Genomic DNA, 21,440 nt, shown 5'->3' with positions numbered 1-21,440 from the left:
GCCACCGGGACTACTGTTTTGGGCTGGCCGAGGTCGAGAACAGATGCCGAACTCATCAAGGCAGTGTCTTCCTGTGATGTGTCTTTTTCATGCTTTTCCTTCCCTCGAAATGAGATGCCAGATTTGATTCTAATGGTCAGTCAACATTGACCGGTCCGGTCTTTCTCACGTCACGGGTAATGTCCCCTGACATGCACCGACTCAAGACCAAGAAAAGCAGCGGGTGCCTGCTCGGCGAAGGTTAGCCGCTATGTTTTGCTGGCGCAGTGTTTTTGCCTATTTGTCTCGCTTTCCACCGGCATGTGGCCCTCCTCATGTTGGCAGCCCGCAGCTGCTTCCCGTTCCATGCGCTCTTCCTGTGGTTATGTGGATCTTTGTCCCATTCCTCCATTCATAATGTCACAGGAAGAACTTGATGCGACCTAATTGAATGAAAGCCAATCTCATGACCTGCTAAGCTGACTCGAGTCACATAACTAAGGCCAAAATGTGAAGCCTGCGACCGAACCCTACTCCCAGAAAGGGAAAGTAGGCGTGTTCACCAACTGGTATGCCGGCGAGGACTTGTGCACGTCTCCTCCTGTCCCAGACTTGGCCAACATGCGTCGTGTGCTCCTCCTCTGCATCCACAAGCCATGAATCCCCCACCCACTTAGCCCACCTTCTCTTCTCCAACACGGTCCACACCCAAACGACATCGATCATCCACATCATCCATGCCAATAAACCCCCACCGAGTCGACTCAGCCTCCACCTTCATCCTTTATATAGTTGGCCTCTCCCAGCCTGCGTGCTGTTATCCAACACTGGAATCCCCTCTCTTCCAGAGTTCAAACCTTCCTCAAATGGAGCGCTGCATTAGGAGCTGGGTCAGGGGAAGCCCCGTCGGAGCTGGTTCCTTCGGCACCGTCCATCTCGCCTTGCACGAATCCACCGGTTACGTTTCTGCCGTGAAGTCTGTCAGTCTGAGTTCATCTTCTCCTGCTTCCGTCTGGTGTTTGGAGAACGAGATCCGAATCCTCGAGTCCCTTTGCTCGCCTTACATCGTCACCTATCTCGGCAACGACACGAGCCAGGAGCCTCGTGCCGGTACCTGCCGGAACCTGCACGTCGAGTACATGCCCGGCGGCACGGTGGCGGGTTCCGCTGCGGCGAAGGGTCGCTCCATGGACGAGCTCCAAGTGTGCGCTTACACGCGCTGCGTGGCGCGAGCACTTCGTTACCTCCACGACGTCGCCGGAGTCGTGCACTGCGACGTCAAGGGCCAGAACGTCCTGTTGGGCCGCGACCGGGGCGTGGCCAAGCTCGCGGACTTCGGCGCCGCGTTGAGGATCGCGGGCGCGAGCGGGGTCGGAGACGGGCCCAACTGGGTGCGCGGGACGCCGCTGTGGATGGCGCCGGAGGTCGCCAGAGGGGAGTTGCCGACACCAGCGTCGGACGTGTGGTCGCTCGGGTGCACGGTCATCGAAATGGTCACCGGAGCACAACCCTGGCCTAACATGGCCACTGAAGATGCGGTTGGAGCTCTGCTCAAGATCGGCTGCGGCGACGAGATACCGGAATTCCCGGCTCGGCTGTCGAACATGGGCCGGGATTTTCTCGACAAGTGTTTGAGGAGGAACGCAAGCGAGCGGTGGACGGCGGAGCAGCTACTACGGCATCCTTTCTTGGCCGAAGAAGTTGCGATCGCCGAGCCATCGCCGCGAGGCGTTCTCGAGTGGGCTACTATGGAACTCCACCACCACCACCGCGACGACGACGAATATGCTAGCTGTAGCTACGATCACGAAGACGACGAGGTGATGGCTTGCGCCAGAGGAAGAATGAGGGAATTGGCTTCGGACGGAGAAGTTCCTGGTTGGCGTGGTGATGACTGGAAGCTGGTAAGGGACTCGGACGAGGCTAATTCGGTAAACGACATGGAGGAGGAGATTCTTGTGGAAGGGATATGCCAGGAATGTTCAAGCGTTCGCAGTGTTGGTGAGCCAAGTGGGGTTGGGTTGTTCGAAGGAATCAGATGCTCTGCTTCTTCTTGTTGCTGTCAATGTTGGCGTTGTTGCTTCTGTGAGTGTGGCTTGGGCTGGCAGCATGGGGTTGGAATGCTGGGGAGTTGGGTCTGTTGCAGTCATCACTCGTTGTCACAACCAGTGGAAGTCAATAAAACTCGAAACTTTCCATTGTTATTTTTCGTTGTTTTGGTATGACTCTGCAGATTCTTATTCCTTTGTTCCACACAATAGCCATGGTTTTGGGTCGAATTAGGTGCCTTCAATAATATTTAGGAGAATGCTTTCGTTCGATGAAACTTGGTTATGATCCGACCACACGGAACTTTTTTGGGTCGCATCTTTGGAGTGCCGCGGAGCGAGTCATGGACGTGTCGGAGCATGACAACGTTGACTACCGCAAAATGAGGGGTGGGAGTCGTCGAACTCATCATGTTGGCTCATGATTTTGCTTAGTCAAAGCGAATTTACACGATTCCAGTTAACGATCATTGGTTTGGTTGACGGCTCGGAGCGTGTGACGCTCCTCGAAACATTAAAGAACTCCGAAACGATCGGCGTCTCTCTGTTTCTTACGGTTCAAAGGGCTGCTGATTTAAGAACTCTCGGTTGGTCTCATAATGCTCCAACCATGCAGCTTTCACTCGTAGATTGGGCGTCACATGGTTCGCATTACATATAGATTCATGTTCGTGTTTTGAGGCCTTTAGGAAGGAAGATAGCATCCGAACACTGATGATTTATGTTGTTTTTGTCGACCTATAAGAAATGAACACAAAAAGCTTCCATCAAGAGAAAACACCATTGCCGATCAGCTGTAGTCTCGGAGGCAAGCATGAGATGAAAGTGCATTGTACTTAATTACATGATAAATATATCGGCAACTATGGGCTGTTTGATTTATTGTTTCCACTCGAGTGCGACGACTTCTGCTGCGGATTTGGTGCCCTGCTGTTGGCAGAGCAGACTCCGGAGCTCCACTCCAGCAACTCTTTGCTGGTGTCATCCTTGTGCACGATGACCTCGATGAAGCATAGGCAGCCCCGCTTCCACCCCATCGCCGTCTCGATCGCCTCCTTCAGCTCCTCCTCGTGTCGCACCTGCGCAAACACGGAGCTTAGATCCATGGCAAACAGAACCCTATTGCCTGTACCAGCTTGGACGTTTACCTTCGTGGATGGCGTCCACCAGGCCGGTGTAGTCCCAGTTCTTGTTGACATTGTAAGGCCCGTCGTGGATCTCCACCTCGATGGTGTGCCCGCCGTTGTTTATGAGGAAGATGATGCTGTTCTGCCCGCCGCGCAGCATCGTCGACACGTCCTGCGCTGTCACCTGCGGTTCACGGCGCGGTTAACGCATCACAACCCCCACTGACGCACGCGCCATATCACAAACACATCGCATCGTGAATCGGAACGGGTACCTTAAAGCTTCCGTCGCCGATGAAGGCAATCACACGCTTGCTGCCCTTCACGGCCTGCCTGCGCGGAACCCAGAGTCGCCCCGACGGACCAGCCGATGGATCCGCACTGCATTTGGAACTCGTATCTGAGGAGCAAAAGCCAAGTTAGATCTTTCTCCGGTGAACGATCCAAAGAAAGCAGTATGCGTTCGTGTGAAGTGCATGCACCCGCAGATCGAGGGCGCCTTCCCGCAGCCTTCCGGCAACTTCAGTTTCCGGCAGTTGAACCACGAGTCGCAGGCCTCGGCGATGACAGCGGTGCTTCCGGACAGCATCTTTCGGACATGCTTGAAGAGCACGTTCACCCGCACCGGCTCCATGGGCTTGCATTCCATCGGCTGGCCGTGGGGCACGAAGATGACTTCTTCTTTGACTCGTCTTCTTCTTCTTCTTGAGGAGCGATGAGTATCTATAGGAAACCAGATGCTGTTTTGGATCAAATGTTGGACTTCGCCGGTACCATCGCCGTCCGATTGCGGAAGCATAATTCATGCAAACGTGGAGGAGGGAGATGTTATGCCCCCCAACAAATTACGTTTGGATTTGGTCTTTCAGGTGGGAGGAGATGCTATCCCCCATCCAACAAATTAAGTTAGGATTTGGAGGACAGACGATGAATAGTGTCCTATAGAAAAATCACAACCAAGCACTGATTTATGTTCATTTTACGTGTGTTCTATAGAAAAGAGCGAGCTCTCAACTTTCCAGGCATGACTCGGAAACCATTTCGTTGAGAAAAGAGTATTGCTTATAATGACTAGTCGCACAGGCGATCGACGATAGTCTCGGACGCAAGAACATGAACCAATACTCGACTTCATCGTATGATCAATACATCGGCAACTATGGGCTGTTTGATTTATTGTTGCCAGTCGAGTACGACGACTTTCTACTGCGGATTTGGTGCCCTGCTGTTGGCAGAGCAGACTCTGGAGCCCCACTCCAGCAACTCTTTGCTGGTGTCATCCTTATGCACGATGACCTCGATGAAGCACAGGCAGTCCTGCTTCGACCCCATCGCCGTCTCGATCGCCTCCTTCAGCTCCTCCTCGTGTCGCACCTGCACAAACACGGAGCTTAGATCCGTGGCAAACAGAACCCAATCCGCCTGTACCAGTTCGCACGGTCACCTTCGTGGTCCAGCACTTGCCCTCGCCGTTGTGGATGGCGTCCACCAGGCCGGTGTAGTCCCAGTTCTTGATGACATTGTAAGGCCCGTCGTGGATCTCCACCTCGATGGTGTACCCGCCGTTGTTTATGAGGAAGATGATGCTGTTCTGCCCGCAGCGCAGCATCGTCGATACGTCCTGCGCTGTCACCTGCGGTTCACCGCGCGCTTAACGCGTCACAACCCCCACTGACGCACGCGCCACATCACAAACACATCGCATCGTGAATCGGAACGGGTACCTGAAAGCTTCCGTCGCCGATGAAGGCAATCACACGCTTGCTGCCCTTCACGGCCTGCGCATAACCCAGAGTCGCCCCGACGGACCAGCCGATGGATCCGTACTGCATTTGGAACTCGTACCTGTGGAGCAAAAGCCAAGTTAGATCCAAAGAAAGCAGTACGCTTTCTTCTCAAGTGCATGCACCCGCAGGTCGACGGCGCCTACCCGCAGCCTTCCGGCAACTTCAGTTTCTGGCAGTTGAACCACGAGTCGCCGGTCTCGGCGATGACGGCGCTGCCGCCCGACAACATCTTCTGGACGTGCTTGAAGAGCACGTTCACCCGCAGCGGCTCTTTGGGCTTGCATTCCAGAGGCTGGCCGTCTGGCACGAATATGCGGCGGTAGTTCTCGTACGCGGTGGTGTTCTTATTCAGTCGCTTGGCGAGCGCCCGGAGGAAGTCCTTCATGAGGATGCAGCCGAAGGTCGGACCGTTGGCTACCACCACGCGCTCCGGCTGCACGATGATGGCCTTCTCCTTCTTGAGGAGGAGGGAGTAGCCGACGGAGCTGTAGTCGTTGAAGATGGGGCCGACGAAGACGTAGGCGTCAGCGGACTCCACGATCTCGGAGCAGAAGGCCGTGCTCACAGCGCCCCAGTAGGTGCCGATGAACCGGGGGTGGTACTCCGGGACGAGCCCCTTTGCGGAGGGCATCACGGCGATGGGGTAGCCGCAGGCGTCGGCGAGCTCCACGAATGCCTCTCCCGCCTTGGCCACACGGATGTTGGGCCCTCCCACAATCACCGGCTTCACCGCCTTGTTCAAGAACTCCATCGTCGCCTCGACAGCGGCCTCCAAACCCCGCTGGTTGCTCAATCTGACAGTTCGAAGAACGGAATCGAAATCAATCGATTGGCGGATCGTAATCTGGAAAAGAGAGGAGAAAGCTGTAACGAGGATGCTTACTTGGGGGAGAGGAAGAAGGGGACGGGCTCGTGGCTGAAGGTGGGGTGAGGGATGGCGGGGAGGTTGCAGCTGATGCTGATGTAAACGGGCTTGCTCTCCTTGAGCGCGGTGGAGATGGCGGTGTCGATTTGCTCGTGAGCGCCCTCGAGGTTGTTCACCACCGCCTGTCCTCCAAATATATCGGAAGAGCCACAAGATTCAAACTTTACACTCAAAAAGAAGCCGAAGATCGGAGTTTTAATTTTTTTTTTCGCCTTTTTCCTCTGTTCTTCGCGGAGAGATGAGAGTAAATGTTCATTACCTGGTAGCAAGTGACGGTCTGGAAGCAGCGGAGCTCCTGCGAGAAGTCCGGAAGGCCGATGGTGTGATGGAGGATCCGGTTCGTCCCGAAGTCGTTGGAGTTGGGGCCGCCGACGATGCAGATGACGGGGAGGTTCTCGCTATAGGCCCCCGCGATGGCGTTGAGCACGCTGAGGCCTCCCACGGTGAAGGTGACGACGCAAGCGCCGACACCGCGGGCGCGGGCGTAGCCATCGGCGGCGTACCCGGCGTTGAGCTCGTTGCAGCATCCGATGAGGCGGAGGCCGGGCTCGGCGATGAGGTGGTCGAGGAGGGTGAGGTTGAAGTCCCCGGGGATGGAGAACACGTCGTGAGCGCCCACCTGGACGAGGCGCCGCGCCAGGTGGCTGCCCAGGGTCTTCTCCGGCGCCGAAGCCTGAACCGCTGGAGCGATGGGGTAGCAGTGCCCCGCCGGAGGGCTGCCGACGACGCCGTTCGCCTTGACCTCCACCGCCGCATCCACCGACCCGATCTTGGTTTCCATTGCTAACGAGATCGAGAAAGAGTGGGAGAGCCGAAAAGATCTCTCTTTCCTACGCTGCTTTACTTCTTCTTTGACGTGTCTTCTTCTTGAGGACCGACGACTATTTATACGACAGAAAAAAAAAAAACAGTTTTCTTAAATATCTTTAATTGTTAGATCGTCTTTATATTTTGTGGGCGATTCCGTGGGGGCAAAACCAGAGGCGACTTTGGTGTCAATCGTTGGACTTTGGCGTCAATCTTTAATTATCTCGGCCGTCCGATTGCGGCCCGAATTGATTGCTCCGCAGTGTCGTTACCTTCCCGCCTTACTCGAAAGCTTCTCCGTCCCTTTCGGCTACGTTCGCAAAGGTTACCGCTTCCTTAGGATGCGCGGTGTGAGGAGAACGCGAAGATATTCCCATGGTTGGAAACCACGGTCCCCTCTGAATGCGAAAATGGTATTATGGCGCACAGTGGCATTTCCTGGCATGGAGATCCACTGGAAAAGGTCAGCAGAATGCTGGTGGGGTTGGCATATAATTAAATGGCATGATACATTGCATTTAATATGTTACGTTGTTGAACACGAGCTGACGCCGATGGACACTGTTGATGGCATGAGTTAGAGGAATTATAATTACATATGTTAAACATTTAATTTGATCGATGATTCTCACATGACAGAATTTGGTCGGCAGAGGTCGAGCCCACAAGTCAAACTGGCAATCCCGTAAACGAGATACGTATATAATAAGCACACGGTTTACTCTGACGTGGTGACGTTGATTTCAGTGTTCCTGCAACATGAAACGCATGCAGCTCATACGTGCTGCAATTTCCTCCATTACATGTTCTCATGTGCTCCACGAAAGATTTCTGTCGACTTGAAACCATCTCCAAAGATTTGAACCACAAATATGCATAAGTCCACTCGCGTACTTCATGGAAAGTTTCAGATTAGGCAAAGGCCAACGAGATGAAACGGCAGAGGCACGAGATTCATATCCTTTGACCTGTATGTATCTTTGGCTCATCAATCGTCTCAGACTTCTTCAGGTTCGTCTGGTGAAGATTAGAAGAATTCCTAAACATGTCAACTTCGAGCCAGATTTGATTGTTCACCCGGTGACGATAGTTCGCATGTTACACGAACTTCTAAGTCTGTCAACTCCGAGTCGGATTTGATTCCGATGAGCACACTCGGGGAAAGAAGACACTTGCTCTTGCGTGTTCATGCAGTCCATGTCTCCTAGGAAGGAAATCATGATTTCCAAAAACAACGTCACCCGTTGAACCTTCCGACATCCCCAGCTTCATCAGTAGATCGCAGCCCGCGCTGCGTGCTCCGCACGCACACCCCCTCGACAGCAAAGTTACGAAGGCTTCAGCTTTTTTTCTTCCTCGTAATCGTTCATCTTTTACAGTATAAGTACTTTCTCTCTCTCTCTCTCACGGGAGAAGGGGTTCGGTGAGCGGAGCACGAGGCACAGATGCGGAGGAAGAAGAAGGTTGTTAGGTATTGACAGCAAACGAACCTGGAAGATAGGTTGATGACAGATGTATCCCATGCATGCATGCATGCATTGCGGAACAAGGAAGCCAATTAAACGACACTTCAGATGAACGGCAGGGACTCGGTTGTCTTCAACCAGGGAAAACAACTACGTTAATGATCGAAAATGTTCAGAACGGCTGTAAGACAAGATCGAAGCATTCCACACCATCTTCTGACACAAGATTGAAGTATTTACACCATGTGGTTCTATTTCGGCATTGCGACTGCTCCGAATCAGGTGATATAGCACAGAGGGGCATCCCACACTGTACCGTAATTCTCCGGACACGTTGATGTAACTGAGTTTATTTATAGAGCTTATCACTATGCATGAATCATGAGGGGGATAGACATCGACGCCCATCTCTTTATCTGCTGGGCTTCTAAAGCACCAGCCACCGAGTGATCTTCCTCTCTTCCTCCCTATATGTGCTGTGTACTATCACATGTATTCCTTTTTTTTTGTTTTGTTCAAACTCAAATTTTGATCAAATATTATCCCAATTCAAATTTGATAATTTTAATTAGAAAAATACAATAAACTCAATTTTATAATAATTATTAATAATATTTAGACTTCATTACGATATACAATTAGTGCATTCTAGTATATAAAGACTGATTCAGGTTTACTAACAAGTCATTAGTTGATTCCTTAATGAAAAAAATTTGACTATAACTTTTTTAATATTATAATATTTGATAAATTCTAGAATATATATCCCCATTATTATTGATAAAATATTGGTCATGATGAGTCATTTTTATGTATTTTATTTTTAATTCTCTTTCCTATTATATATATATATATATATAAAAGTTTGGAAACAATTATATCCCTCTAGATATTTAGAACATACTTCCTTTATAATTCATCTAATAAATTATAATTAATAACTTCTAATTATGATTATTGATTATTTTAAAAATAAATATATTAAGGATTATATTAAAATTTAAAATAATTTAAGATTTTAAAAATTAAATTTGATAAAAAAATGATATAGTCGATACCTCGTTATCATGTAACTGATACTTTATCGATACTTTGTGCATCTTGATCGACACCATGGTATGTCGTGACTAACACCTCCTCAATTACAAGTTCTTAGTATTTCGATCACATATCACATGATTCCTAGGATTTTACTAACAACATGATTCCAAAAGTGGAATTATAAAATATATTCTTAGGTGTGCTCTTTTTTTTTTTTTTACAATATTACTATTTTTGACATTCTATTAACACTTCACCTATTAAACTAAGTTAAGTATTAAAAGTAAATACAAAATTCACAAAATTATTTGTCGTAGGGCTGCTAATATCGTACTAAATAAAAAAAAAAGGACCGGTGACTAGACATTGTTATTACAACTGTCCTCTTGCGCTGGTTTATGTCACAAGCGCATGCGACCTAACACGTCGGACCGCTGGCCACCTGCCTTCTTGCGCGGTTTCCTTCTTTATCTATGTCTCATAGGAGCCGTGGGATCTGCATGTGCTTCTCATATCTACCGTTCAAAATTAAATGCGTTCGCAGGTGGCTCTGACTAGATTGCTCACTCGCAGATAAATAATATCTAGGCACGCGCCCAGTGCGACGCCCAAATGGCGCTCACGCTTCTCCCGTTCCCTTCGGTGGGCCCGACTCAACCGATCCAGTAGATGACAACGCCGTCTGGTTCACGATCTCCCCCCTGCCGCTTCTCCACTTCTTTTCGTCCGTCGCGCCCGCTCCTCTCCTCCTATATCCTAATCTCCTCCACCCAAACCCTTCGCCGCCCTATCTCTCCCTCCCCCGAGCCGAAGGCGTTCCTGCGATGGGTACGAGCGCATCGAAGAATTCCGGCAGCTGCCATGGCGGCCGCGAGGGCCAGCTCTACGTCTCCCTCAAGATGGAGAACTTCAAGATCCGACGCGACCTCATCCCCCACGTCTACGGCTCCGTTCCCATCACAGGATCTTGGGACTTCTCCAAAGCCGTAAGATCATTGATCCCCCTCCTCTCTTTCTCGATCAATTCTGACGCATCTTGACGTTGGATTGACCCCTCAGCTCTCGATGGCGCGCGAGTCTGCTTCGATGTGGGAGCTCAGCTTCGTCGTGTCACCCGATCACGGTATGAGCGAGCCTCCCCCTCGATTTTTGGATCCGATTGCCTCCGCGATCATGTTTTCTTATTGCGTTTGTTTTGTCGCGTGGGCTTTTTCTTGTTGTTTAGAGACGCTGGACTTCAAGTTCTTGTTGAAGCCCAAGTACAGTAACGCGCCGTGCGTGGTGGAGGAGGGGCCGAGCCGGCTGCTTACGGGAGGGACGCTGGAGGAGGGCGACGCCAGGTCGGCGCTGTTCAAGATAGGTGGGGACGAAGAGGTTCTTGAGTATAAGGTGTTCATCAAGGCCGACATTGTGTCCCCGTTTGATCTTGCCGCCAGTTGGCGGGCCTATCAGGAGAATCTCCAGCCGTCAAGGGTGCGAGGGATTCCGGATGTCAGTATTAATGTGGCGCCAAATACGGGTTTGGAGGTACTCCTGGAACTTGCAGGGTCGAGATTGATGCCTTTTGCTTATCTTTTTAGAACATCATATTTGTAGGATTATGCAGTAGAACGGTAAGTCTCTTCAGCTAAAAGGTTGTCAAGACATTCATTGGGTATGTAGAATGTAATTCACTCAAAAGAAAACATTAGAACTTGCTTGTATGAAAGTTGCTTTCTGCAGCTTCACAACAACTTTATTTGATTATATGTAGTATGGCGAGTTTCTCAGTTTGTAAAGCAGAAAAGTGATGAGGGTAGAACTGGGATACCTAGTAGAACAATAAGCAAAATGTATGTAAATTGTAGATGATGAATGAATAAGAAATAAGAAGTCTTATAGATGGAAGGCTTCTGGACATGTACCTATTATGACCGCTAGGCATGAGCTGAGTTTCTAGGCACCTTTTGTTGACAGAATATTTTTTGTGAATGATCTTCATGGAGACTGGTTTTGACTTGTGACCTTGCTATTCAACGAAACAATGCACTGGCAAAGGGCTTGGATGTTTATGATAATATCGTTTACAATGTGATATCTTTTATAGGGAGAAAAAGCAATTGCCGAGTGGAAAACTAGAAATTGTAAGACTTACAATTCGTCCTGCTTAGTAGTGATTATAGTCATTTCTGTATGGACACTGCATTTGGGTCTCTCGAACCTTAAATAGAGTCTAACCCTGTTATTTTCAACCTTGTCTAATTTCTGCTATATGCTGATTGTGAATGTTTTTTCATTGCTGCAATTTTCATATTTGTCATCTTTCCCAGCAGATTGGGCCAGCATCTCCTTTGGAGCTTGATTTAGAACATTATGTTGTTCCAGCACCATCTGCTAGTGCTGGTGTTGTTTATGCAGCTAATTTGACGGAGACACCAAGATCATTGCCTACTGCTGGAATTTTCTCTAAGAATGATGCCCTAAGTGGTAGTTCATATGGCTCAAGTAAAGCTGGTGTCTTTTCACTTGACTATTCTATTAGCTGTAAGGTACTTGCTTGCAACTCTTCTTGTAGTTCTGAGGTCTTGCATCAGAAACCTAAACAGCTTAAATAAATTTATAGCCTGTATTTATAATTGCACATTATTGCTTCCATTGGCTTTCTTGTCATAGGTCAAGTGCAAAAATATTGTTTAATTTATTTATGATGCACTGTCCAGTTATTATTACTTGTTTTTTTGATATTTTGATGATCTTGATCAAATTTTGTTTTCCTCTTACGTCAACCTTTTTCTCATTTGCAAGCTTTTAATTGCCTCCGTTACATAGATATTCTGCTTGATAATATGCTTGACGTCGACATGTACTTTCACCTTATTGCTGGTAACAACTATCATTCTCCTGTATGCTTGCTCAGGATCTGGATACTACAGTCTTGGATCCAGACTCAGATCATCCCAAATGTCCTCCAGCTCCTGGTATGGTTGAGTCGAAGTCAGTTGGCACATTTTCACCATTGCCAAAGCAAGATGGTCAAAAAGGACTCTTTGTCGATAGGGGTGTTGGCTCCCCTAGACTTGTTAAATCAGCTAGTGCAGGTGCATTCACATTTGATCTCAAGTTGGACTCTGAAACAAAGGTTTGTTCAAGCAGACAGAATCTTCTTGTTGACTGGTCATTTGAAAAAAATATCAACTGTCAGTTTCCTGCATGATTCTATTGGTTGTACCTAACAGTTCTGTTTACGATTAGTTCATCCATTTGTTCCCTTTAGCTCATTTTTCATTTTGATCTGTAAAAGCCTACTCTAGGTGAGTGCCTTTACTGTAATTATAGTGTCCATTTATTATTTCTTTTTCTTTCTTTTCTTGATTGCGGACAACTTAATTTGCTGTTTATCTATCAAAGTAGTCCAATGGCTACGTGCTGTCCTACAGTAAGAATTTGTTACACTATCAACAAACACACAAACAAACAGCAAGATGTGAATTTTAATGATGCTGCCCTGTGCACGGGGGGTGCCCAAGCACATTGTTTGGAAAGTTGAACCACAGACCACCAGGATAATGTCTTGTGGGAATGAATCTCAGAGTTCTTTTATTGTGATGCTTTAATTAAGCAGTAGAAAAACTCTTTAATTGTTTTTCATGAATTTCTTTTAACTATTCGATCAAACAGTTCTGTACAGAATATAGACATGTTAAAATTTGTTTTTCCTCTAGTCCAGAAGACACTGCTGCTTATTTTACTACACATCTGATGTTTTTACATATCTTTTTTATTAATTGGTAGAAGGGCATGCCAGCCGCAGCTGGAGCAGTTGCAGCCGCAGCTGTTGCTGATCAGATGCTTGGACCAAAGGAGGATAGTAGGTTGGCCATTGTGTTGGTAATGACATATAAAATGAAACTTATTTTCTTTTACTGTGGAAGTATTTGCTTAAACAGTGTATGCTGTTTCATGTATTCTCCATATTCACGGTATACAATATCATTTAGGTGACTGAATATTGACAAACGCACAAAACGAATATATAAAACTCAAGCCATCACATCCTTGTTTACATTTTATTGAAACTATTCAATGACATGGAGCCACCAGTTTAATTTAGTTAAAGCTATTTATCCTATAACTTATGGTTATATGCAGCACCTCTTTCAGCTTTCACCATTCATATACGGTTAATATTTTTTCTTTAATTGCTATTGCCAATACTTTGTTCTATTTGTTATGTTGTGATGCTACAGGTTGGTCTGCCAGCCCGGGGAAAAACCTTCACTGCAGCCAAACTCACTAGATACCTGCGATGGTTAGGTCATGAAACCAAGCATTTCAATGTTGGAAAGGTGAAGACTGTAACTTTTTACATACTGCCTGTTCACAAAGCCAATTAAATTTATTGTTGATCCAGTTTATAATACTAACTGCTTGTGTTGTGTTACTTGGCTAACAGTATCGCCGCCTTAAGCTTGGAACAAATCAGGTACAGTAAATGAGTGGTGGTCTACTTTTAAATGTTTATCAAGGCATTTTTCACATAATACAAGGCTCATATAAAATTATTTGCCATGTTTATTGCATTTGGATCTGCCTTTCCTTCCAGTATATATTTGGTAGCTTTATCTTGCGGAACAATTATAAACATGCATTTGATAACTAAGGTGTTGCTGCTGTTTCAGTTATGGATATAATATTTTCCAATAGTGAAGTTGACTAGGTATTTATGCTTAAGTTTTATCTTTCTTCCCTGGCCAAATAATTTGGTGATTTGCTTCTTGGTCTTGGTTGCCTTTGTTTTGATTGGGCTTAGAAAAAAGAGCTTATATATATATATATATATATATATATATATATATATATAACCATATAACTTTTAAATTAGAAATCTTATATTTCACAATTAACATTATGTCTTTTCAGTAGAACTATTATTTTATCAAACTTTTTATCAATGGGTCCTGCATGAGTGCTGTACCTGGTAGGTAGTGAAGGAAGAGGAGGAATGAGAAAGAGTAAGAAGGAGAGGAGGTAGTGGAGGAAGAGGAACGAGAAGGAAGAAGAGGAAGGAGGTATAAGAGGAAGTGGAAGAGAAGACGTACCTGGTAGGTGACGATGGCGTGCTCTATAGGATTTCGCACTGGTCCTGCATGAATGCGAGATGTGATTAGGGCAGAGGCACACAAGCAAATGCCTTTTTTCTATATGGGCAGACCAGACCACCAGAAACAGGGGTCTAGCAAAACGACATTCCTGTTTCCATGCTCCTAAAATTGGTTGATATTTTTCATTTTTTATTCTGAAATTCATTGATAGTCTTGCCAATCTGTATCAGAAAATTTTAATTGGATAAGTTACATCCATTGTGCTTACTGCTGGTATACTCAGATTTGAAGTAAACCACTGTTTTGGGTGATCAAGCAGCAGCAGAAAAGAGTTTATCTTTCTCCTATTTGTTAATAGTCTTGCGAGTCTTTATCTATGCATGGTCGTAGACATGCATGACTCAATATTGATATAGGTTACAGGTCATCAAGTTTCGGCCTGTGTTATGTGATATGACATGATTTCTTATATTAAAGGGAAAACTTGTGATCCTGTTCACCAAAATTGAGTAAATTAAAATACTAACATGGTGATGATTTACTTAGTTGAATTTCATTGTAGCGTGATGATGATTTTCTTGTCATTCTTGATGTTATTTTCAGATCTGCTTGCGTGGTACTATTCAATTAGGTGGAACTTGACTTGTGCTACATGATCCACCATGGGTATTTATTTGAAAGATGTTAATATGCCCGATAAAATTTATTTCTATGTTCAACTAATATCGATAATAGTTTTTCCCTGAAGTTTAAATTCGATTTAATTCTCTGATCTGATTTTCAGGTTTGTCATTTAGTACCATTTTTCCTCTCAAAATTTGTTCATATTCTTTTTCTCCGTGATGCTTTATAAATTTGAACGATTCATTATGCAGTCTGCTGATTTTTTTCGTGGGGACAATCCCGAAGGTTTGGAGGCTCGCAATGAGGTTAGCAACAAGCGATCCAAGCTGCTGCTTGTTTAATTTTCACTATCTGGTTACAACAGTACTGAACTTATTCAAATGTTGTCCCATATGCTTGTGGTTTTGCTTTCAAATATTTCAGCTAAAAATTTAAGATTGGTGTACCAATAATTAAATTATCTTATTGCTGTATATAGCCTTTTAGTTGCACTTTTGATTCGACAAGCTTGAGTGTATATACCGGTTGTAGAGAAATCTCCCCTAACTTTATCGAACTTTTTGCTGAAGCAAATAACTTCAACTACATGACTTACTTTGCCTGTGTACCTTCCTGTTATTCAATGTCTCTAGGTTGCTGCTTTAGCCATGGAGGATATGATAGCCTGGATGCAGGAAGGAGGTCAGGTATAGTGTTACTTGTTATAGTGATAAAGTGGCAGTGGGATAATTGGCTCTTATGTTTCTGGTTGTACCATAGGTTGGTATTTTTGATGCCACAAATAGCACCAGAAAACGAAGAAATATGCTCATGAAAATGGCTGAAGGAAAATGTAAGGTACTGTTTGTCTGCTACTCTTGCTGTCATCATTACTTCTGCCCTCTTGAGTTTTCATATTTGACCTCTGCTTCTAGGGGTCAAAATTTGCTCTTGCCAAGGAAGAACCTTGAGCTACAAAGATTGAAGTTCTCATTGGATATTCACAAGAATTAAATCTGGCCTTATCTTAGAACTTTTAGCATGTGCATTTGGCATTTCTGGTGATATTCTTATGTTCAACTTAAAAATCAGTTTATTTCTCTTATATCCTAATTTAAGTTGCTTGTCAAATGCTAGGTATCTTAAAAGTGATAGTTGTATAGTTGACATGATTTAAATCTTGGTAGATTTTAGGCATTGCTTTGAAATCTTTAAATGTGAACTGTGAAGGACCTCAGCTCTTAGAAAGAATTCATAATATATCCGGCATGTATGTCATTGTAACATCATAAACAAGGATGGTGTATATCAACTAGCTTGTTGCCATCATGGGCCCTGCAGTTCATAAATCTATCTTCCATCATCGTGTATAATTAATTCTCAATCTACCATTTTCAAGGTAAATACTGATTTTTTGATTATCTCATTTGTATGTACAGATTATTCCAACTTCAATTTTTATTTTCCATGCCCCTTGCATTAACATGCCAGTACTATATATGATGATTGATAATGGCATCAACAAGGTTTGCCTGGTTCCCAATTGAGAATTTTTTTCATCCTGGTGATTAGAGCTTATACAGAAGCCAATGCAGTTAAATTATTGTTGTTGACCTGTTTCTCAATGCAAATAATGTGTTTGTTCTTTCATTTCTATGTAGTTTTCTTTTTTATTTTTCATTTTCACTAATGACAGGGTGAATATATTCTATTGGAACTTATAACCAGAAGGCTTTTTTCACCATTTCGACAATTCTTGATCCTTTCATTTCACCAATCATATGTGGTTTTTAAAACGAAGAGAATATATATATATATCCTCCACAAGCTTTGTACTTTATATTACTTTTTCTGTCTTCTAATAAAATATATTAAATTGATTTTTATTTGATTGCTCAAATCTGTGTTGCAGATCATATTTTTGGAAACAATTTGCAATGATGAACATATAATAGAAAGAAATATACGGCTGAAAATTCAACAAAGCCCTGATTATGCAGAAGAGTGAGTGTTTTACATTTTTTTTTAGGTAGATTTATGTCCATATGCCTCAGGTTAAATGGGTTCCGTTATTACTCTGCAGACCAGATTTTCAAGCTGGAATGCTAGACTTTAAAGAACGCTTAGCCAATTATGAAAAGGTTCCCAAGCAAATACCCTTTGTTCTACCTACATTTAGCAGGTAGCATCTTTTTGTTCATATGCTCGTTAAATCCAAAATGGATGATATATACTCGTTTATAGGCATATGAACCAGTGGAAGAGGGTTCTTATATCAAAATGATTGACATGGTCAGTGGACAAGGTGGGCAGATACAAGTGAGTTATATATAGTTCTCCTTTCTCTTATTTTTGTTATCATTTTGTGTTGCTTAGATATATTTCCCTTTACCTGAGTTACACCCTTTTTTTCGGTTTAAGGATTGGTTTATCACAACATATTATGCCAGTGAACATTAGGCTTCAAAGCATGTGGTTGTCATTGCTTCGAACAAACAGATCCATCAGTCGCAAGGTGCCAGCTCTGATGGTACCTGCCTCGGCATGGTCACCCACATTAATGATATTGCTTGGCATATTTAAAATTCTATTTTACCTTAAAATGACTAAATTGCTCACCATCCATCATAAAATTGCAAGGGAAAATAATGCTCTTTCCAAAGACCATTGGCAATAGCCCATGCGAAGGACAAAATCTTAGCCATTTTAGATTGTCGGCATTAGCAAGAGACACTGTAACTTATAGCTGTATTTTTACCTAAATTGATTAGTATTTAACAAGCTCCATCAGAGTATACTTGGTTTGGGTAATGTTGTATACCAAAAAGTTGTAAGCCTCACAGACAGTACATCTTGGGTGAATGACTTTTATGCGTTTCTAATAATGTTTTCATTATCGCTCAACTTTGATGTAATGTACTAAGGTTTTTATTTTCAATTGAAATTTAATTATATTTTTTAAATTTTTAGTTGACCATCATTCCCTGATGACTTGAATCTTTTATTCAGGTTAACAACATCAGTGGTTATCTTCCTGGCCGAATTGTCTTCTTCCTGGTACATATGCGAATATCTAAATTGTATCATACACAATTTGTTCATTCTTTTTTCCATAGAATTGATGGTTCAAACATCATCTGCTCTTTGTTAATATTATGGTTATAGCAATGTACAAAACTGTCTGCCGCTGACAATATGTATTCTCTATCTATATGTGAGAGGAGGAAGGGAATGACCCACCCAAAATGTTGAAGTTATGTTCATTATTTTGTGTTTTGTATAAGTTGACAATGTCATAGAATTAAGTACAGGAGTATGCCTAAACCACCCATATACCAAACTTAAACCATTTTTTAATATTTTTAAAAGTCATGAGTAACCAACAATAGTTACAATTTTTTAGAAAAGCCATTGTCGAGTGTCACGGTATCCAGACTTAAATTGCAGGTGAATACTCATCTAACACCCCGGCCTATTCTCCTTACACGGCATGGTGAAAGTCGAGATAATGTTAGAGGAAGAATTGGAGGTGATGCAGTTTTAAGGTTTGCTCTCTTGAGCTTTTTAATATTGCCAAATCTACTGTATTTAGAATTTTAATCTTGAAATTACATGCTTAATAAAGCATCTTCTGTGTTAGACGTCCTGGTGGTATTAGTCAACGAACTCTTGCATCTTAATGAAAAGTGAACTTTTCTATTATTTCGTTATTTACAATGAAAAAATAACAACATTTTGTACATATCAACTATCTCTGGTCAGCCTTGAGCTTGGTGTGTGCAGAAATCTTTGCCTAGAAGGTTGTACTTTTCATGTTGCAGTGCCTATGATCATGATATGGTAATAGTTCTATTAAATAATGTGTCTCTGATAAGAAGTGCTCAACCATATGTTCGTTCTTGCATTTCTATTCATTATAAGAAATATTGTAAATTTATAATGTTATTTTGATCGTCTGCTCACGTTGTTTATAATAATTGTATGTTATTCATATTTGACCCAGAGACAAGTTACGAAATTATATGCTTGTAGCTATGTGCATAAGGATCAACTCTAGTTTGTAGATATTGTAGCACTCAGACATTCGATCATGTACTTTATGCACGATCTTCTTCAAACTTTTGTTCTTCAAGATAAAGGGCTGTGAATTTGATTTGTTTCAACTTTTGAGCAGTGAAGCCGGTGAACTTTATTCAAAGAAACTTGCAAATTTTGTTGAGAAGAGACTGAAGTCTGAGAGGACAGCTTCCGTAAGAAAATCATTTGTGGACTTTAGTGCACATTCTTTTCTCATTCAGCATAGTTAGATTTTTTTCCTACCTGAACCTTTATATTGCTTAACTTTCTGAATTGCTTCTTTGTTCGTAGATATTGTTGGTTTCTATCAAGCTTTAACTTTTTCCTTGTCTTTTAGCTGACTTTCTTTTTCTTTCTTTGATGATATGGGTAACTGATGTAGGATTAGGTAAAATAGTCATTTGACAACTTATGACATTTGTAAAATACCTGCTAAACTAATAAAATTTATTCAGGTAAAAAATATATTAATATGATCTGTCATCAATTTTTAGATGAAATTAAAGATACGATCATACAACATTATTTATTTGAGATCATATTAGAATTCTAAGGCATTAAATTCCTCTGCAAGAAGCAACTGTTCATCTCTTAAAAAGTTATTCATTTTTGTTCTGTGAATGACGTCATGGATCCATTAGTTTCATGTTTCCTATGATGTGTCTAACAATTTCCACTTTTGGAACCATGTACTTAGATGAATAGTCACATAGCTTGTTGCTCTATCTTATTCATATAAGTCCTTTTCTTTCTTCAAATGTCTTAGATATGGACTAGCACACTTCAAAGAACTATATTAACTGCAAGTCCAATTGTTGGATTCCCAAAGGTATCTTCTGATGCTTGGATTTTAACTTAAAGTACTGTGCGTTCTTTTCATCTCACTTGCTCAAAATGTGATCAGTTTAATGTTATTGTTATTACTTATAGATACAATGGCGTGCCCTTGAAGAGATAAATGCCGGAGTATGTGATGGAATGACTTACGAAGAAATAAAGAAAAACATGCCTGAGGAATATGAGTATGCATCATATGAACTGACAAGTTTCAATGTCCCGAGTATAATCTGCATGAACTGAAGTCAGATATGATCTTGGGCCACAAAAAAAAGTAGTGTGAAATCTGAAGGCTTGATTTGAACCCCATATGCAATCAAGCTCTAGTGTGGTTTTGGATGGCTCTCCCTGTGTTGACGTGCTTCATATGACAAATCAACACCGCTAGGTATTAGAGGGAGAGCCTTGCATTATAGTAAAGTTATATCTTTGTGGCCTGGGTTCCATTGACAGCATCAAAGAAACAATCCCTCCGCTCATGGGGAAGCATATACTGACTACCAGTGGGGGAGCCTTATGCATTGGTCTGCCTTCTTTTAGTGCCAAGTAGGAGTAAGATGGTGGAAAAATCCCTTAGATGGTTGAAGTTAGAGAGTAGAGTCCTAGTACACCACAAAATCGACTTCCATTTTTTATTGAAATTGAGTTTTTCTTCACAGAATATGTGAAATCAAGTTCCAACTCATCACTCATTTTTTCACCTCTTTCTTCATTATAACCGATACCTTCAGAGACAGTTTCCTTTCACTTAAAAGAAAACCAGTTGACTCACTTATCACTTCTTCTTTTTTTATTTTTATGCACTTGTTTGAATGTCTTGTAACTTCTTCCATGTTAAAATTCAGATCACGTAAGAAGGACAAGCTCAGATATCGATACCCTCGTGGGGAGTCATACTTGGATGTCATTCAAAGGTTTGCTCTACTGATCTAATTTGATTAAATTTTTTGTTTGCTATGTGCTTTCAACAGATAATCATATGTTAAATGTGTGCATTGACAATCTTTCATGCTCAGGTTGGAACCCGTAATTATTGAGCTTGAACGGCAACGTGCACCAGTTGTCGTCATTTCTCACCAGGTAATTTGCACGAAGGCTTAATTGTCTATGCTTATGGATGGTTTTACTTGGAAAGTGTTGGTTTCTCAGATACTCCTATCTTATAGGCTGTGTTGAGAGCATTATATTCATATTTTGCTGACAGACCATTGAAAGAAATTCCTCACATTGAAGTAAGTGGTTTTCATTAAAATTTCTGAAACACATGAAGCATCCGTGGTTATACTTTTGCATTGAAGTTCAGACTAGGTTTAGACTAGTTAAAAATTTTTTTTTATACCCGTGCAGGTTCCACTTCACACAATAATTGAGATACAAATGGGCGTCATCGGTGTTCAAGAGAAGAGATACAAGCTAATGGATTAATTCATTTCCCGGGAGGTTGCATGTAGCTGGTCCTACCATTTTGTTTTTGTTTTAAGTAATTATGATTTTACAGAGTGGATGTTGGCTTGAAAGCAAGCCTCTCCAAATCACTTTTTTATAGTATCATTTATCACCGAACAAAATAACTAATTTCTTCATTCAGAGCAATCTGCACATCTCCTGTGTACTTTCTGCTTCTTTAGCGACGAGGCTGTGTATTTCATACTGATAGCAGGT

The 21,440-nt window shown here is 43.1% G+C and overlaps 3 protein-coding genes and 1 pseudogene across 6 annotated transcripts; 2 read left to right on the top strand and 2 right to left on the bottom strand.

Moving 5' to 3' along the window:
• The first annotated feature begins 13 nt into the window (after positions 1-13).
• Positions 14-2,239, top strand: LOC135674794 (mitogen-activated protein kinase kinase kinase 17-like). The gene has a single exon (XM_065184966.1). It carries the CDS (start codon positions 717-719, stop codon positions 2,202-2,204), a length of 1,488 nt encoding a protein of 495 aa, XP_065041038.1. The 5' UTR covers positions 14-716; the 3' UTR covers positions 2,205-2,239.
• A 577-nt stretch (positions 2,240-2,816) lies between these two features.
• LOC103986474 (pyruvate decarboxylase 3-like) lies at positions 2,817-4,039 on the bottom strand (annotated as a pseudogene).
• Positions 4,040-4,179: 140 nt separating this feature from the next.
• Positions 4,180-6,728, bottom strand: LOC103986187 (pyruvate decarboxylase 1-like). Its single transcript, XM_009404112.3, has 6 exons — positions 6,126-6,728; positions 5,825-5,988; positions 5,085-5,735; positions 4,879-4,999; positions 4,599-4,787; positions 4,180-4,528 (listed from the first exon to the last, which is right to left on the bottom strand). The coding sequence occupies exons 1-6, from the start codon at positions 6,645-6,647 to the stop codon at positions 4,358-4,360; spliced, it is 1,818 nt and encodes a 605-aa protein (XP_009402387.2). The 5' UTR covers positions 6,648-6,728; the 3' UTR covers positions 4,180-4,357.
• A 3,129-nt stretch (positions 6,729-9,857) lies between these two features.
• On the top strand, positions 9,858-21,377 carry LOC135674791 (6-phosphofructo-2-kinase/fructose-2,6-bisphosphatase-like). 4 transcript variants are annotated; one of them, XM_065184962.1, is made up of 23 exons: positions 9,858-10,166; positions 10,240-10,303; positions 10,406-10,707; positions 11,490-11,708; positions 12,077-12,298; positions 12,955-13,047; positions 13,407-13,505; positions 13,613-13,642; positions 15,137-15,190; positions 15,518-15,571; positions 15,645-15,722; positions 16,777-16,868; positions 16,948-17,005; positions 17,109-17,183; positions 17,874-17,921; positions 18,312-18,409; positions 19,039-19,114; positions 19,708-19,770; positions 19,872-19,963; positions 20,624-20,692; positions 20,795-20,858; positions 20,945-21,010; positions 21,126-21,377. In XM_065184962.1, the coding sequence occupies exons 1-23, from the start codon at positions 10,005-10,007 to the stop codon at positions 21,201-21,203; spliced, it is 2,256 nt and encodes a 751-aa protein (XP_065041034.1). In that variant the 5' UTR covers positions 9,858-10,004; the 3' UTR covers positions 21,204-21,377. The 4 variants fall into 4 exon arrangements, 3 of the variants coding, with proteins under 3 accessions (XP_065041034.1, XP_065041032.1, XP_065041033.1); XM_065184960.1 differs by having other exon boundaries at positions 9,860-10,166; positions 12,952-13,047; XM_065184961.1 differs by having other exon boundaries at positions 9,863-10,166; positions 11,493-11,708; positions 12,952-13,047.
• Positions 21,378-21,440: the final 63 nt, after the last annotated feature.

The sequence above is a fragment of the Musa acuminata genome, chromosome BXJ1-5 (genome assembly GCF_036884655.1).
Source record: "Musa acuminata AAA Group cultivar baxijiao chromosome BXJ1-5, Cavendish_Baxijiao_AAA, whole genome shotgun sequence".
In the NCBI taxonomy this organism is placed as follows: domain Eukaryota; kingdom Viridiplantae; phylum Streptophyta; class Magnoliopsida; order Zingiberales; family Musaceae; genus Musa; species Musa acuminata.
This window is presented reverse-complemented; position numbering and strand designations above follow the sequence as displayed.

What these genes read in the sequence shown, in the direction of transcription:
- LOC135674794 (XM_065184966.1), top strand. Translation starts at nt 717, where the DNA reads ATGCCAATAAACCCCCACCGAGTCGACTCAGCCTCCACCTTCATCCTT.
- LOC103986187 (XM_009404112.3), bottom strand. Translation starts at nt 6,647, where the DNA reads ATGGAAACCAAGATCGGGTCGGTGGATGCGGCGGTGGAGGTCAAGGCG. An exon ending in CCCTTCTTCCTCTCCCCCAA is followed by an intron (nt 5,736 to 5,824) that starts GTAAGCATCCTC and finishes TCGAACTGTCAG; the next exon opens with ATTGAGCAACCAGCGGGGTT. An exon ending in TCGGCGACGGAAGCTTTCAG is followed by an intron (nt 4,788 to 4,878) that starts GTACCCGTTCCG and finishes GGTGAACCGCAG; the next exon opens with GTGACAGCGCAGGACGTATC.
- LOC135674791 (XM_065184960.1), top strand. Translation starts at nt 10,005, where the DNA reads ATGGGTACGAGCGCATCGAAGAATTCCGGCAGCTGCCATGGCGGCCGC. An exon ending in AGTTGGACTCTGAAACAAAG is followed by an intron (nt 12,299 to 12,951) that starts GTTTGTTCAAGC and finishes ATTAATTGGTAG; the next exon opens with AAGGGCATGCCAGCCGCAGC. An exon ending in GTTTGGAGGCTCGCAATGAG is followed by an intron (nt 15,191 to 15,517) that starts GTTAGCAACAAG and finishes CAATGTCTCTAG; the next exon opens with GTTGCTGCTTTAGCCATGGA.